Source organism: Lynx canadensis, chromosome B1 (assembly GCF_007474595.2).
Source record: "Lynx canadensis isolate LIC74 chromosome B1, mLynCan4.pri.v2, whole genome shotgun sequence".
NCBI classification, from domain to species: Eukaryota; Metazoa; Chordata; class Mammalia; order Carnivora; family Felidae; genus Lynx; species Lynx canadensis.
Window position 1 is genome coordinate 77,859,985 of NC_044306.2, and position 16,583 is coordinate 77,876,567.

The 16,583-nt window shown below is 34.7% G+C and overlaps 1 protein-coding gene across 1 annotated transcript in view; it reads left to right on the forward strand.

Moving 5' to 3' along the window:
• Positions 1–16,583, forward strand: part of IQCM (IQ motif containing M) — a 390,946-nt gene that overhangs the window by 46,257 nt on the left and 328,106 nt on the right. The window contains exons 4-5 of the mRNA XM_030312945.1: positions 5,711–5,801; positions 11,137–11,228. Of these exons, the coding sequence (XP_030168805.1) occupies positions 5,711–5,801; positions 11,137–11,228 (183 nt within the window). The remainder of the gene's footprint in view (positions 1–5,710; positions 5,802–11,136; positions 11,229–16,583) is intronic.

Consider the following 16,583-nt stretch of genomic DNA (forward strand, 5'->3'; position numbering starts at 1 on the left):
GAATTAATGATTGAATAAGTGGATGTTGGATAAAAACACAATCCCTGTCCTCAAGAGACCATGAAAGAGTTCACAATCTAGGGAGGAATTGGCATTCTATATAACACACATGTGCTAGAAATTCCAACAGTAGAAAATCATATGACATCCACCCAGCCCACACACTAGAATGTGAAATGTCAGTAAATTGCAATCTGTCATTCTTGACTAATGAATCTGTCTTTAAATTTGCAACATTAAGTTTTAAATTTTATTCTAATTCGTATGAGATTGAATATAATTTAAACACTGGGTCCTAAAAAGAGAGAAAGGTGAGAAAAGCATTTTATATGAGAACAAACTGAGAGCCGATGGGGGGTGGGAGGGAAGGGAGGGTGGGTGATGGGTATTGAAGAGGGCATCTTTTGGGATGAGCACTGGGTGTTGTATGGAAACCAATTTAACAATAAATTTCATATATTTAAAATAAAATAAAATAAAATAAAATAAAATAAAATAAAATAAAATAAAAAGAAAAGCATTTTATAATTACTCAGTATACAAAACCTAAAATCTCATTTTTTGAATGAAAAGGATCTAGATTTAACCTGTGTGAAGCACTTTCTTAGTATCATTAAATCTCTGCATTGAAGATACGTTAACATTCTGCTAGCCCAACTATTTTCATGATACAAAGTTCCTTAATTAATGTTTTCTGGAAAGTCCCTGTCCAGTCTCTGCCAGGAAATACCTGTGATGGGGAACACATTACCTTTTACAGTATCCAATACCTGAATTATTAAAACTCTAAGTTCCAGAAAACTAGGTTCCTACTAAATTCCACTGGTCTAGCTTAACTAAGATTGGTTGCTTTTAGCCACCTGAATTAGAATTTTGGAACAGCCAAAGTATCAGCCAGAAATTATTTATTAATTACAGGAGGAAAATGTATATTCATAATAGAAATATTTGGGGCGCCTGGGTGGCGCAGTCGGTTAAGCGTCCGACTTCAGCCAGGTCACGATCTCGCGGTCCGTGAGTTCGAGCCCCGCGTCGGGCTCTGGGCTGATGGCTCAGAGCCTGGAGCCTGTTTCCGATTCTGTGTCTCCCTCTCTCTCTGCCCCTCCCCCGTTCATGCTCTGTCTCTCTCTGTCCCAAAAATAAATAAACGTTGAAAAAAAAAATTAAAAAAAAAAAAAAAAAAAGAAATATTTGACAGTTGCCACCCAAATCTAATGCCCAAATTTAGCAACACCTTTTGATGAGATTTAATAGGATGTGTAGGAAGGACACCATACACTTCTGTACTCTTCCAGTCAAAAATGCTTAATCTTAATCTAGTCATAAAGAAACAATGGGAAGAATTCAGATTGCCTTCAAGATGAAAAAAGAATAGGAGGAATGTTTTAGGTCAGTACTGTCCTGTTGAAAGGCATTGAAAACCACAGATGCAATTTAAAATTTTTCGGTGGCCACATGGAAAAAGATAAAGAAAAAGCAGGTGATATTAATTTCAATGACATATTTTTATTTAGTTCAATATAGGAAGATATGACTTAAGTATTTAATTAATATAACATTTTAATTTGAAATATTACATTTTTGTAGTAAATTTTAGAAATTCAGACTGTATTTATACATATAGTATATCTTAATTCAGAATCGCCACATTTTAAGACTCAGTAGTTATATGCTGGTGGCTACCATATTCACAGGGAATTTCTAGGTTTAAATAGATCTAAGAGATATATATGATCCTTGTTTAGATCCTGGATTGAAATAAATAAGCATCTATAAAGGGTATTTGGGGGACAGTTAGGGGAATTTTTATAGGCAATTTATTGGATAATATTATTTTATCAATGTTAAATCCTTAGGTGGGGATTATGAATGTGTAAGAAATGTACTTGTTCTTGGGAGCTATGTAATGAAATATTTAAAGGAGAAATGTCATACTGTTTTCAGCTTACTTTCAAGTGGTCCAGCAAAAGATAAATTATATGTGTGTACATATCAGTAAAGTTATAAAATTTGATTTAAACAACTACATTAGGAAGGTTAACTCATTGTGGTGCCTGGGTGGCTCAGTCTGTTAAGCATGCGACTCTTGGTTTTGGCTCAGGTCATGACCTCAAGGTTTGTGAGTTTGAGCCCCGTGTTGGGCTCTGCGCTGAGAGCATGGAGCCTGCTTGGGATTCTCTCCCCCTCTCTCCCGGCCCCTCCCCTGCTCACACATTCTCTCTCTCAAATAAATAAACTTAAAAAAAAGTCAACTTATTAGATCAATATAGAACAACAATGAGAGGATATATATTTTTCAGACAAATATGGAACATTATGAAAATTGACTACACACTGTTTTATGGAGTAGGAATCAATAAACTTCAAAGAATTTGGAATTATACTTCATGTTCTCTGATTACAGTGAAATTAAATTTTAAAACAATGACAATGAGATGCACCTGGGTGGCTTATTGGTTAAGTGTCTGACTTAGGCTCAAGGTCATGATCTCCATGTTTGGTGTCAGCACAGAGCCTGCTTCTGATCCTCTGTCGCCCTCTCTCTCTGCCCCTCCCCTGCTTGTGCACACGTGCACACACACACTCTCTCAAAAATTAATAAACATTAAAAAAATAAGTAAAAACCCATGATAATGAATTAAAAATTAAAAAAAATGACAATGATAATTTAAAATCCCTAACTTGAAAATCAAGGATTACTCATGGAAAGTAAGGAGGATGGATTGGAGGGTATTTTGGTTGGAGGCAGGAATCCAAGGAAGGAAGGTATTAGTTTTCTAAGAAGAGAAGACAAAGGTCCGTTTTGAGGCCCTATGTTTGGGAAAGGATGGAAGGGATTTAATGACTGATTGTAGGAGGAAACTGAGGAAGAATGAGTATAAGTAACTTCCAAGTAGATGGATGGATGGTAGTGTCATTAATTGTGAGAGAGAAATGTTAATTGGGATGTCTTGGGACATGTATATAGAGATAGTTTGTTATTCAAATTTGGCACTTGAGAGCAGGCTGGGCAAGATACATAGATTTTGTGAGGCATCTACATTTAGTTGATTAATTTAGCTATGGGCATTGGCTAGATCATTCAAGTAAAGGGTTAGAAGGCAGCCAAAGAAAGAGCTGTGGGGCATGCACAACAGCTGGAGGTGGCAAGGCAACATGAGTCCATGAAGAGACAGGTGAAGTACTCAGAAGTGAAGGAAATCAAATGGATGATTGATTCCAGGTGAATGAATGGTCCATTCCAGCTGAACTCTGAAGAAAGCATGGTACACAGTGTTAAGGACTAGAGTCCTTTGGCAGTTCCAATGCCTTATGTTCCGTATGTTTGATTTCATTACAAAAGCCCTAAAAATTTATTGCTTTACCTGCATTTTCTTCTCCGAGTCTCCCTGTTTGTCTCTTATTTACCAATTATTCTAACCAGAGGTGATTTATAATTTACATTCTAGAACTGAATTTGAGTTTGATGTAATTGGTTTAGAGACTAGATTTTACATAAAGGGAATAGTTATGAACTCTGAGATGATATAATTTGCCCAAAGGCATACAATAAGTCTGGTTCCCCATCCAAAGGTTTATTAAGCTAATTAGAAGTAATGTTGGATTTTTTATATGCTTTAATTGCCTTTCTAGAAATCCCTCTTTTTAAAGGGATATAACTATACTTATTTTTTTAAATTTTGGATGCAGTCCTAACATGATTTAGTTAAATGCTACTGTAGAGGCTTTTAGTTTAGCATTTAAATGGATTATGCCTGAAGTTTTTTAACAGATTTTATTTAAAAAGGGTGTATAGGGGTGCCTGGCTGGCTCAGAAGAGCATGCAACTCTTGATCTCAGGGTTGTGGGTTCAAGCCCCATGTTGGGTGTAGAGATTACTAAAAAAATGAATTTAACCCCCCCCAAATGGGCATATCTTTTGCTTTATTAATTATTATAGTAACCCAATCTTACTTTCTTTAGCATCACTATAAAATTCACTCCTTAGATCTCTGGATCACACGTTCTCATGATCTTTCCTCCCTATCCTTTTGCTCCTTTGCTTTTCTGCAATAATTTTTGCTGTTAGTCATGCTGTCCCTTGAAAGTGCCAATCATGTTTTATTAATTGTTGTGTCTTATATCTCCCCTCTTTAGGAGTTAGCATAGCAATTTTCACTCAGTAGATATTCCTGAAATAAAATAAATATGCATATTGAGTATCATATTGATTAACAATGCAGGCTCCAAGGACTGCCTACCTGGGTTTGAATATTGACTCTACCTACTGTTAGCTATATAAACTTGGGGAAGTTAATCTCTTTCTCTGACTCATTTTCCTCATCTCTAAAATGAGGATAATAATAGAACCTAATTTGTGTTGTGCTTGTGAGAGTAAAATATGATAACCCATGTATAGGAATTAGCACATTTAGCATATGGCAAATATTTTTAAATGTTTCTATTTTTAAGACTCAAACTTATAAATTCCTTCCCTACTTCTTCCTCATATTTCTCCATCTATTAGTGTCTTTATATAAAGTATGTCTTTTGAGCTCTATTGTTACCCTCCAAAGTAAGCAAGACAGAAATGGCCCTCTTTCCCTCATTAGGCAGCTGAGGGGAGCCCCCTGAGCTGCAGGGGCTATAGTGATGAAGGAACTTACAGTCAGAGGGATAGAAGTTGGAGCTCTGTCTCTGTACTTTTTAACTTCCCCAATCTTGGGTTAGCTGTTCTCCTTCCATGTAAAAGAGAGTAATCATTGCACTTCACAAACAAACAAACAAACAAAAGCGCCAAAAACTGGTTCTGAGGCTTAAGTGTGAGACAATTTATGGGGAAGGCTAACCAACATCCCTGGTATATAAATAGTCAATAAATTTTAACATTCTGTTTTCTGTTTCTCCAAAATTTTTATATTTGTGTTATATATTTTAAATCTAAATTAACATAAGATAGTCAACTGTGCTCTTCTGTTAGTATTGACACACCAACTAGTTTGTAAATTTTTTAAAACAGAGGGTTTCACTTCATAAGTTTCCTGTATCTTTAGTGTATCTTTCTTATACTTGAGCAGGTAGCTAGAACGTGCTTAATAGATATTGAATTAATATTTTGTGATAATGTTTCAAACTATATTAGTCCTATTATCTATATAAAATAGAAAGGAATAGGTATTTAAAAATATTTATGTAAATTTCTCTTTAGACTTTAAAACCTCAATTTTTTTTTAAAGCAGAACTTTGCCTTTTTTGGACGTCAGTCTTGCTTTATCAAATTGATGAGTATTCCTACTTACATTAACTAATGATTGCTAAATTAGTTTAAAACAGCAAGCTCTCCATAAAAGCTAAGCCTTATGACGATAATGGTGATAATAATGCTGATATGTATAAACGGGGCTTTGGTATTCATTCGTATGTACTGTGCTGTTGCAGACATTTCTTGGGGAGCTATCTCCTTTCTGATATATGCACTTCATTTACTCTATACCTTCAGTACTAAATTTTGGTAATTGCAAAACATCTGAGGAGCGTGGGGTGAAAAAAAAAACACTCAAATGTGTTTTTAGAGTATCTTTGTGTTAGTAATTTGTTTGAAAAATATTGTACCTCTTGTTATTAAAAAATCTGCAATTTGCAATTTAATTCAAAATATGCACTTAGAACTTGAAAACGAAGAGGATACAATTAAAGGTTTTTTTTCTTTTTTCTTTTTTTTAAATTCCAGAACAAGTTAAACTGGGTAAAATAGTGACTAATATTGAATCAGTGAGTAAAAAAATGGAGAAAGAAAAGCATCAGCACCATGTTAAGTCCAGGTAATGTGTAATTAGCTAACCTATAGAAAATGTATAGTTTTATTCTACTATGCGAATACTTCCTGACCAATTGTAGTTTCTCAAGTCTATTAACACGTCGTGCGGGATCCTAATTAGTCCTTCTGCTTGAGTCCCTTAAAGCATATCAATTATCAAAATTTTAGTTTTCAATTCAATTAACTTTTGAACTGGAGGATGTCTGAGTAGTTAAGCAAACCATCTGGGTTTTACAGTGCATAAGCTCAAATCCAATTTGTGGCTTTCTTGAGAAAAATGCCATATTTTATGATAATATTACATAAGTTTGGAATTTTAATAACTCCTCTGCAGCAATTATGGAGCAGAGTTAAGTTATAATTTTTCTTTTTTAATTTAATAATTTAAAGTTAGTCTTTTTCTAACGGAAGGTGAGACTGATCCTGTAGAGCATAGTTTCAGGGAAGGCATTTGCTTCTGCTTTCCAAAGGTGTGTGGAGATGAGTCAGTTACTTTTCCGAATTATTCCATTAAATAGCACGGTCATCTTCAAGGTAACTTTACAATTGTGTACATAACTGTTGGCCCTAGGGCTACAGAACCTCTAAAGGTTCTTCAGCACATTTTGTAGGAACGTTTATACTTGTAGAGTATCAATGTTGCTCTGTTAAATGTGTTTTTCAGTCATTTGTTTTACATTATTTCATTATGTAACATCGTCAGAAATTTGGGATAATTAGCACAGTAATAAATAATAAAAATTTGAGAAAATGTTTCCCTGGCTATAAAGAATATCATGGACCTTCCAACATTTATCCAACAATCTGTGCTTAACACTAGGAGATTGATGCTCAGAAGTCAACACTTTGTTTTCTGCCCATTTCTTCACTGGGTTATTTGTTTTTCGTGTGTGGAGTTTGGTGAGCTCTTTATAGATTTTAGATACTAGCCCTTTGTCCGATATGTCATTTGCAAATATCTTTTCCCATTCCGTTGGTTGCCTTTTAGTTTTGTTGGTTGTTTCCTTTGCTGTGCAGAAGCTTTTTATCTTCATAAGGTCCCAGTAATTCACTTTTGCAAAGCATAAGAGACTGTTAAAAACTGAGAACAAACTGAGGGTTGATGGGGGGTGGGAGGGAGGGGCGGGTGGGTGATGGGTATTGAGGAGGGCACCTTTTGGGATGAGCACTGGGTGTTGTATGGAAACCAATTTGTCAATAAACTTCATAAAAAAAAAAAAAAAAAAAAAGAAGTCAACACTTTGTTGGCATAAGTGTAATGTGATATTCAAATTTGGAAGAGTGGAATTTATGTAAAGCTCTAATACTGAGGGTTTGGTTTTATCCATGGTAGGGGAAGATGTTAATTGCAAAGGAAAAGAAATGATTATATTGGGAATTTACCAGTTTAAAAAAAATTTGCTTTTGGCCTTAATTTAAACCAAGACCCAGGTTGATCTAGCAGAGTGGTAACTGCTAAAAGAGTAGTTAATAGACCAATTTAACCAAATAGTTTAGAATTTCAAGTACGCTTTTAATAACTAGAAAAGTTAACTGAACTAATTTGAAAATCTACCATTTTCTGTGTATTTCAATGGGACTGAAGATTCAAGAAAGAATAATAATGACCTAGGGACAAGTGGAGCACTCATTAATAATAAATCTGATCAGGTAGAGTATCTTTCAGTATGTCTTTCTCAAGAGAGTTGAGTCTTTCTCAAAGAATTGTTTCTTCTGCAACTGGTGGAAGATAAAGGTCTCTTGACACCCTAACATCCCATTTTTAATGAAAACATGTCCTACCTAATGAGGAAGATCAACACCCTCTGAAATTAAGAGCAAGTCCATGTACTCCCAGTAACAGCCCGGGGCACATAAAGCCTGAACTTCAATCCACTAGGGTTGCTTTGTCTTTATTTATAGCTAGCTTATGGCAGTAACTTGTTTCCTACCTTGCAGTTAGCTTCATTTCATTAATGTTAGAAGTGTGATGGGAATACAGAAGGAAAGACAAATAAGTGTTCTGGGACATGGTGACTCAGGGTATTAGAAAACCTGTGCTTAACTAGACAAATAAGATGCCATTAGAGTGAAATTTTTACTGAAATCTAGTTCACCACATAATAAAGATAAGGAAACTTAGCCATGAGGATATAAGCAACAGAAAGGACAATAGAATCTGTTGGAAATCAGGTAGGGGGTTGTTAACAATGCAGGGACAGGTTCCAGCACTAATTAGCATGAATTGCCCAACTCTTTGTGAGACTTCTGGAAGATTTCTGTTCAATACGAACAGACCCCTGTGAGGGAAGCTGTATATAAACTACTTACAATTCCCCTGAAGATGCCTTGGAAAATACTTATTTCTAAGGGAGACACATAATATTTTTAGGTAGACCATAAAAATATTGGCTCCACAAAAGAAATTTCCTTGGACAATACATGAAGAAATACAATCTTATAAATATATGATTTCCTTTTGCCAGATTTCTCTACATTTGATTTGCAGAGCAAAACCAAAATTGAATACCTCTGAATTTTCAAATTTAAGGAAGTGAAGTTCTTCAATATATCTTTGAATTCTAACTTCAAAGATTACCATACATTAATATGCTCTTTTTATGACAATAGTGATAAATGTGAGTGCATTCTAAATGTTAATTTTCCACCAAGGAAATTAATTTTCTCTGCACTTATTTATTAGAGCTATTTTTGTTGTTGTTGTTTATAATATTTGGTGCATTTGGAGGTATGACAACTGTATTTCTGTAAACGCATTCTGTAACTTAGGCAAGTGAGCCCAGACTTCTTCCCCTAGTTTTGTGACCATTCGGGAGTTTCTTGTGTGTTATATGACAGTTTGTATTTAGGCTATTCTGATCAATTGAATAATAAAATGAGAAGATTATAAAGTAATGATAGAATCCCTCACTGCATTTCACATTCAAATTGAAACGACCCTGCCATTTCACCTTAATGTTTGTAAAATATTTTGCTTAAGTGGATGAACTGTGGTCTGCTTCTGTTAGGATCTTTCATTAATAGGGAATCATTGAACAATGCAATTAATAGTCCTAATTTGGAGATTTAAATATATAACCATGGGCCAGATAGAAGAGATCAAAGAAAATTGTGATTGATTAGTGTATTGTGGCCCTATTCTTGATGACATACAAATAAATTCTAGAATTTTAAATGGGGTTTTGCAAAGCTGACTGTATACTCAAGCCTTTCATATTTTCCCTTGACTGTATGATTTGGTCATACTAGTGATACCTCAGTTGTTTGGCCACTGCATGTGACCACATGAGTGACAGATAGACTAATGGATCCTATTAAGTCAGTCATTTATTTACTACTTATTAAGTATCAACTGTATGCCAAATGTAAAACTCTGCCACAGAGTCTTCCCTCAGAGACCCTAGTTTTTTGATGGGAAAAATGTTTTCAAATCCTAAGAATTTCTTAAAATTTTTTTTAATGTTTATTTATTTTTGAGAGTGAGAGAGACAGAGCACGAACAGGGGAGGGGCAGAGAGAAAGAGAGGGAGACATAGAATCTGAAGCAGGCTCCAGGCTCTGAGCTGTCAGCACAGAGCCCAACGTGGGGCTCAAACTCACAAACTGCAAGATCATGACCTGAGCTGAAGTTGGACATTCAACCGACTGAGCCACCCAGGCGCCCCTAAAATCCTAAAAATTTCTATAATATTTGTATAACATTTGAACTGGCAATTCAATTTCTAAACATTGATAATAAGAAAAGAATTGGATAGGTTCACAAATATGAGTGCTCAAAGATTTTCATCCTTGTTTATAAATACCAAAAAAGTGGAAGCAACCCAAATATCCAGCAAAACAAATTGGTAAATAAACCATCAGTATGTTAAATCCATATAATGGAATGCTTTGTAAAGGGTCAAAATGACAGTGTACATCTTTGTACATTTACAAATAAAGAAATTCATGATATTAAGTAAAAAAAATGAGCTAAAGGGTTCATGTACATATATGTGCAAATAAACAGAGAAGGTATGAAATATAGTACATATGTTAATTATGACAAATACAGTTAGTATAAAATAGTTATAAGGAGTTTAGTTCTTGAGGTCCCACTACTTGGATTCAAATCCTGGCTCCACCCATTTCTAGCTGGGATGATTTGAACTATATACTACTTAACCATTTAATGTCTTAGTTTCTTCATTTATAAAAGAAGATTTATATATATATATATATATATATATATATATATATATATAATGGAATATTACTTGGTGATCAAAAAGAATGAAATCTTGCCACTTGCAACAATGTGGATGGAGCTAGAGTGTATTATGCTAAACATAAGAAGTCAGAGAAAGACAAATATATAATTTCACTCATATATGGAATTTAAGAAACACAACAGATGAACATAAGGGAAGGGAAGGAAAAATGAGATAAAACAGAGAGGGAAGCAAACCATATGAAACTCTTAAATACAGAGAACAAACTGAGGTTGCTGGAGGGGAAGTTAGTGTGGGGGGATGGGCTAAATGAGTGATAGGCATTAAGGAGGGCACTTGTTAGGATGAGCACTGGGTGTCATATGTAAGTTATGAGTCAATGGGTTCTATTCCTAAACCAATAGTACACTGTATGTTAACTAACTTGAATTTAAATAAATAAATAAATAAAAATAAAATAAAATGGGTGTAATAATAATAAAAACCCAGTATCTTGTTGTGAGCATTAAATGCAGCAAGACAGACAGAACTTAGAATAGTGCCTGGCCCTTAAGAAGCATTTAAGGTTTTACAAATATGACTAAAATAATAGGGTGGTGAATTAGGGCTAATTTGTATTTTCTTCCTTTTGCTTATGTACATTTGCTAAAATTTCTACATGATACCCAGTTTTTGATTCAGCTGACTTGGTTAAATCTCGCTAAGTCATGATAGGAAACATGTTACTTAAAATCTCTTGTGAAAGAGAGAATAAATAGATATGATGTTTGTTCACTTTTCTGAGTTTTGTTTTCATTCAGAAAGCAAATGTTCCTGTTTGTTATCCATGCTCAGAGCCAGCAAAATTTGGTATTATTTTTGTCTTAATTCAATAAATATTATATATTTATATGTAATAACATAATTACATATAAATATATATTTTCAATAATATTTATAGAGGGCCTACTGCATGCTTCTAACTCTGCAGAATGCTGAGGGTCCAACATGCATAGTCTCTACTGATAGGAGACAAGTGTTTTTTTTCTCTGTGATTAGCATCTAATATTATAACATTGTTCTTGAGCGTTTGTATTACAAAATAGGGATTAGAAATCACTCAAGGCTTTTATCTTTACATTCTGGAAACAGATTGTTGGTCTCACCATATGCCGTCCCCATCAACTTTGGCTTGCCCCTACAACCCATGACCACCTCTTCCATGGGACTTCCAAAAGAACATGGTGAGTCTCATTTGTAAGTGTTAATAATAACGCAGTGACTTTCATTATTTCACATTCATTTAAAATGTAGTGTCAAACAGCTAGTATTTCCTTTAAATACTGTGTCAAAATTTAAAGAGATTTCAGAAACAAATACTAATAATTCATTTTCAGCTCTTTTATTTGAACTTGAGGGATTGGATTTTTTTAATGTTTCTGTATTTTTGAGAGAGAGAGAGAGAGAGAGAGAGAGAGAGAGAGAGAGAGAGAGAGAATGAGTAGGGGAAGGGCAGAGAGAGAGAGGCACAGAATCCAAAACAGGCTTCAGGCTCTGAGCTGTCAGCACAGAGTCTGACGCGGGGCTTGAACTCAGGAATGGCGAGATCATGACCTAGGCTGAAGTCGGATGCTGAACTGACTGAGCCACTCAGGCACCCCAGATTGGATGTTTTTAATGTGTGTGAATATTGAAGGTTTTAGGAAATTATAAGCATAAATTTCTTATACTTTTATAAATTCCTCTATCCTTGAGTTATTGTTGTTTTAAAAGAATACATAATTCTTCAAAAGAAAATATAGATGATTCTTTAAAGTCCCTTAAGGGTGATTGAAAAGCTAACTCTCTGGAACTTGGTGACTTGCTTAAAGACAGACCTAGGGGGCTATTGATCCAAAGAAACTGTTTTGTAGTTTTCCTCTTTTTAAACTTGTTACTCATGTTCTTGAGCTTCAGGCTGTCATTAAGAGAAAACTCTTCTTGTAGAGTGGGACTTTGATTGATTTTGAAAATTTGCAGAAGAAGCTTCTCCTTGCATTCTTAAGACATTCTTGCATAAAATTTCCTTTATCCAACTACAATTTTGCCAGCATTTCTCTGCTTTGAGTATTATAAGGAATTCAAGCATCAAATGGAGGCTCAAGCACCACATTTTCATTAATCCAATCAATATTCACCAATACTTTTAATATTTGTGAATATAATGTCAGAATCTTGAACACATGCTGTTTAAAGTCGAACACACATCTGTTTAAAATTTTTGAATGTTGAATTGATCCATAGCTTAAATTCTTTTAAGGCTTGATCAGGTAGTTTGAGGTCCCAGGTAGTGTAAACAATGTGTGGATCTCAACTGAGTCTAGAATATGTATCAGAAGAAGTAAATGCTGTCAAAAACTCTTCATAAAGCATAGGATCTAATAGGTGAAATAGTATAATCTTGAAATCTGATAACTGTGAAGGCTGAGGTTTTGCAGCCCTTAACTACCTTATAAGTGAAAGTTCTATGATATTTAGAGTTTATTCAGAATCATACTAAGCATTGATAAAAATCTGTTTTCAAATACCATCAAACTCAGATAAATCATATGTTTTTTTCCCTTTTTAGAGCCACCTCTTAGTTCATTGAAGGGTTCAGTAATTCTCATGGCTTTACTCTGAATGTAGAAATTTAAGTCTTTTTCCATCTACATGAAACTTACGCCATAGGAGTTTGACCACTGTTTTTTTTTTTTTTTGTTTTGTTTTTTTTTTTTTTTTTTTTTTAGTGCTAAAGAAAAGACAAAATCTTTCTAAAATGTTTATTGAGAAAATCTCAATTACTAGCTACAGATTATTATGAAATTTTGAGTCAAAGGCCTGCAGAATGGGCAGTCACCTACAGGATGTGCTTTGAGGTTTTCTAAAGGTTCTGTCCATGCAAAAATGTTCTGCTGACACATTTGGAATATTTACTAATAGATCCATAATAACTTCATGGGAGATGAAGGCTCCTTGTCTTATCACAATGACTGGCACATATTAGGCATTAATAAACATTTGTTGAATGAATGAATGAATGAATGAAGACAAATTAAAAGAAGCCACCCAAATGGGATATTTTTCTATATGTATCTGTGTATCTCTTTCAGCATTATAGGCTAAAAGAAAAAGATGAATTTGGGGAAATAAAATACAAAAACAACAATGAATATATACCTGCAAAAAAAGGGCACTGGACACTTTTATGGTTCTGGTTTACACTGATTATGTGTAGACTGCAGAGATAGCATAAAAATAAGTAAAATGTTATGCATTTCATTTATATGCTTTAAAAGCAAATTGTTGGGCAGATTATTAGTTTTATGATATAAGTCTCTCAATACTCATATAACTTCATGGGGAGTTGGAAGGTTAAACATGCTGAAAGTATAAAAATTTTCAATAAAATATTATTTCCAAATGCTACAGTGTAGTTCTTCTTTTTTCCTTAAAATGAAATGTATTTTTAATAAAATAAGAGTGGAAATTTCACCAGTGCTTTGTTTTATATGAATTTTTGTTTTATTTTGCTTTGTTTTCAGCCAAACAACTCTTTTATAATAGCAATTTTATTATTATTATTATTATTTTTGGTAAGGTCAGAAATATCTGAAAGTTTGTGGCCAGGACTTACTTAACTATCAGAGAAGTGTGAAAAATGTTTATTTTTTTTTTTAGGTGTGACCTAGGTGTGATCCTGGCTTTGTGTCTTGGGTGAAAAATAATCAATACTTTATGAATACTTTTTAAAATTCATGTTAATTTTTTAGTTCATTTTACAGCTTTAGTCTACAAATTTGTCCAACAAAGCTTTTTCTGGACATCAGTATTAACACTGTTTAGTAAGTTACAGCTTCACTGAATGTCTGAAACATTCGCTGAGGTCTCTTTAATAAAAGGATGTAGCTTAAATTGTGGAGAATGCAGATGTTGCGGTTTTCTCAGAAGTGTATGATAATTTACTAGGCTCTTAAATTAAAATTGCCCAATTCTTTTTTAGAATAAATAAATAATTTTTTTAATTTAAATTCAAGTTGGTTAACGTCCAGCATAGTGTTGGCTTCAGGAGTAGAACCCAGTGATTCATCTCTTACATATGACACCCGGTGCTCCTCCCTAAAAGTGCCCTCCTTAATACCCCTTACCCATTTAACCCATCTCTGCCCCCGCCCCGCCCGCCACCTCTGCTCCAGCAACCCTCAGTTTGTTCTCTGTATTTAAGAGTCTCTTATGGCTTGCCTCCCTCTCTGTTTTTATCTTATTTTTTCCTTCCTTTAAATTATTCTTATTAAAGGAAAAAGGAAAGGAAATTAGAACATGGGAGTTAAGACAAAGTCAAGATTTCTATTCATTTGACTTACATATATTATTATGTATGACACATAATAATTATATGTTATATATATAGAAATATATATACTTTATACTACTTGAAGCCTTGCCTTTTAAAGTGGTACAATAGTCCCCCTTTATCTATGGGGAATGCATTCCAAGACCCTCAGTGGGTGCCTGAAACTTGAGATAGTACCGAACCCTATATATATTATGTGTGTTCCTATACACACGTACCTATGGTAAAGTTTAATTTATAAATTAGGCCCAGTAAGAGATTAGCAATAACTAATAATAAAATAGAACAGTTATAAGAATATACTGTAATGAAAGTTACATGGATGTGGTCTGTCTCTCAAAATATTTTATTGTACTACACCCACCTTCTTCCCATGATGATGTGAAATGACAAAATGTCTATTGATGAGATGAAGTGAGGTGAATGACATAGACATTATGACAGCATTAGGCTTCTATTTACCTTCTGACAGTGTGTCAGAAGGAGGATCATCTGCTTCTGGATCTTGGTTGACTGTGGGTAACTGAAACCATAGAAAGTGAAACTGCAGGTAAGGGGGCTACGGGATAGCACAGTAGTGAAGGCACTGAAGTTGTTCTAGTCATTCTAATGAGATTAGAATTCTGGCTCTGCCAGTTTCTAGTTGGAAACCTCATCCAGGTGACTTAATCACTCTATGAGTCAGTTTCCTCATTGATTACATGGGGAATAATAGCAATACCAACCTCAAAATTTTTAGATTATGTTTATAACATGTATAGCATACATCCTGGTGCTTAATAAAATTGAGCTGTGACTATTAATTTCAGTTCCCTAGACGTAAATAGTAAAGCATATATCCTAAAGGATTTATTACTAGAAGCACAAGACCTACCTCTTAACCACACACTCAACTCTATCACAGCATGGAACTCAGGAAGTGAGTTTTATTGTTAATGTATAAACACAATCACTGTGACCTTTCCTGAATTCAGCTATTTTTGTCGTTATCATTGCTAGCATCCTGCTCTAGACCTTGAATCTGCCTGTTTACTTGCTATTTCAATGAATTTGGTAGGTCACACTGAAATTGATATTCTTAAAGCACCCCTTTCACCAGTCATTTCAGAGCTTTACCTCCATCTTTATGATTCTAAGGGAATAGGCCCATGGTAGGAGGTACTTTAGTTTCGTCATCTGTAATCTTCAAGGAAAGAATGAAACTATCTTCAATGAAAAGAACAAAAGGTTAGAATATTTCCCTTACCTGTAGGGTTGCTTCTCAGATATTAAAATCTCTGTACATAATCATTGATTGGAGAGAAGTGGACCAACCCCAGCCTTTGCTCTTAGCAAGATTTCTTACCTTACCCTACTTGGTAAGTTCACAGCCTGGGGACCCTTGGGATGAATCTCATTAAGTATGACCTTTAACTCTGTCGACATCAGTGTCCACAAGACACCTAGGACTTCCAGGTTGCCTCTTATCACCAAAGTCCCACTCCCTTTCTCTCTAATTCTGTATGCCTTCTTTTGTGACCTTATCCCTTATCCTTTTTGCTCCTAGAAACTGTTTATTCTCCTCCCTGAAATCATAGCCATTAACCAGCAAAAGCCCTAAATCTTTCTCTTCTGCTAAATGTTCCCTTCAGCTCTTGGTCTCACTAAAATCTGTGCTCTGTCCCTAGCCCTGAGGACATTTCTTTCTCTGCTGTTGTCTCAAGTGGTGATGGTTCTCTCTCCCACACCTCGCCTGTCTGGGATTGGAGATGGAGTAGTGACCTTACTCCTTATGCTGTTTCCAGACCATTGTCGCTTCCTATTCTCTAACATGAATCCATCTTTGAATCCCATGTCATCAAATGATATCCTCCATTATCTCTTCTTCTTACAGTAATCTATTGATTTGCATCTATTTTCTCATATCTTAAGGAATTTAGACCCTGGGCCCTTGTGACTTTCTCAAGCACCAGTCTTGTAATAACTGTGATGTGGGTGTCCAAATAAATAAGCTCTCTGACTCATTGGCTTCTGCATTCCTTGAGCCCTTTTCCTTAAATGATTTTGCTTTCCATCATACTACATATATTCTCTAATAGTTATACCTTTGAAATATTTCCAAAACCTGACATTGAAGAGCACTACTATTCACCAGATCACCTTCTAAACTCTAACAATATTTTTAAATCCCACTAAGAGTCTTGGGACCCTAGTGAAAATAGAGGCCTGGCATTAAATTTTTGAATTT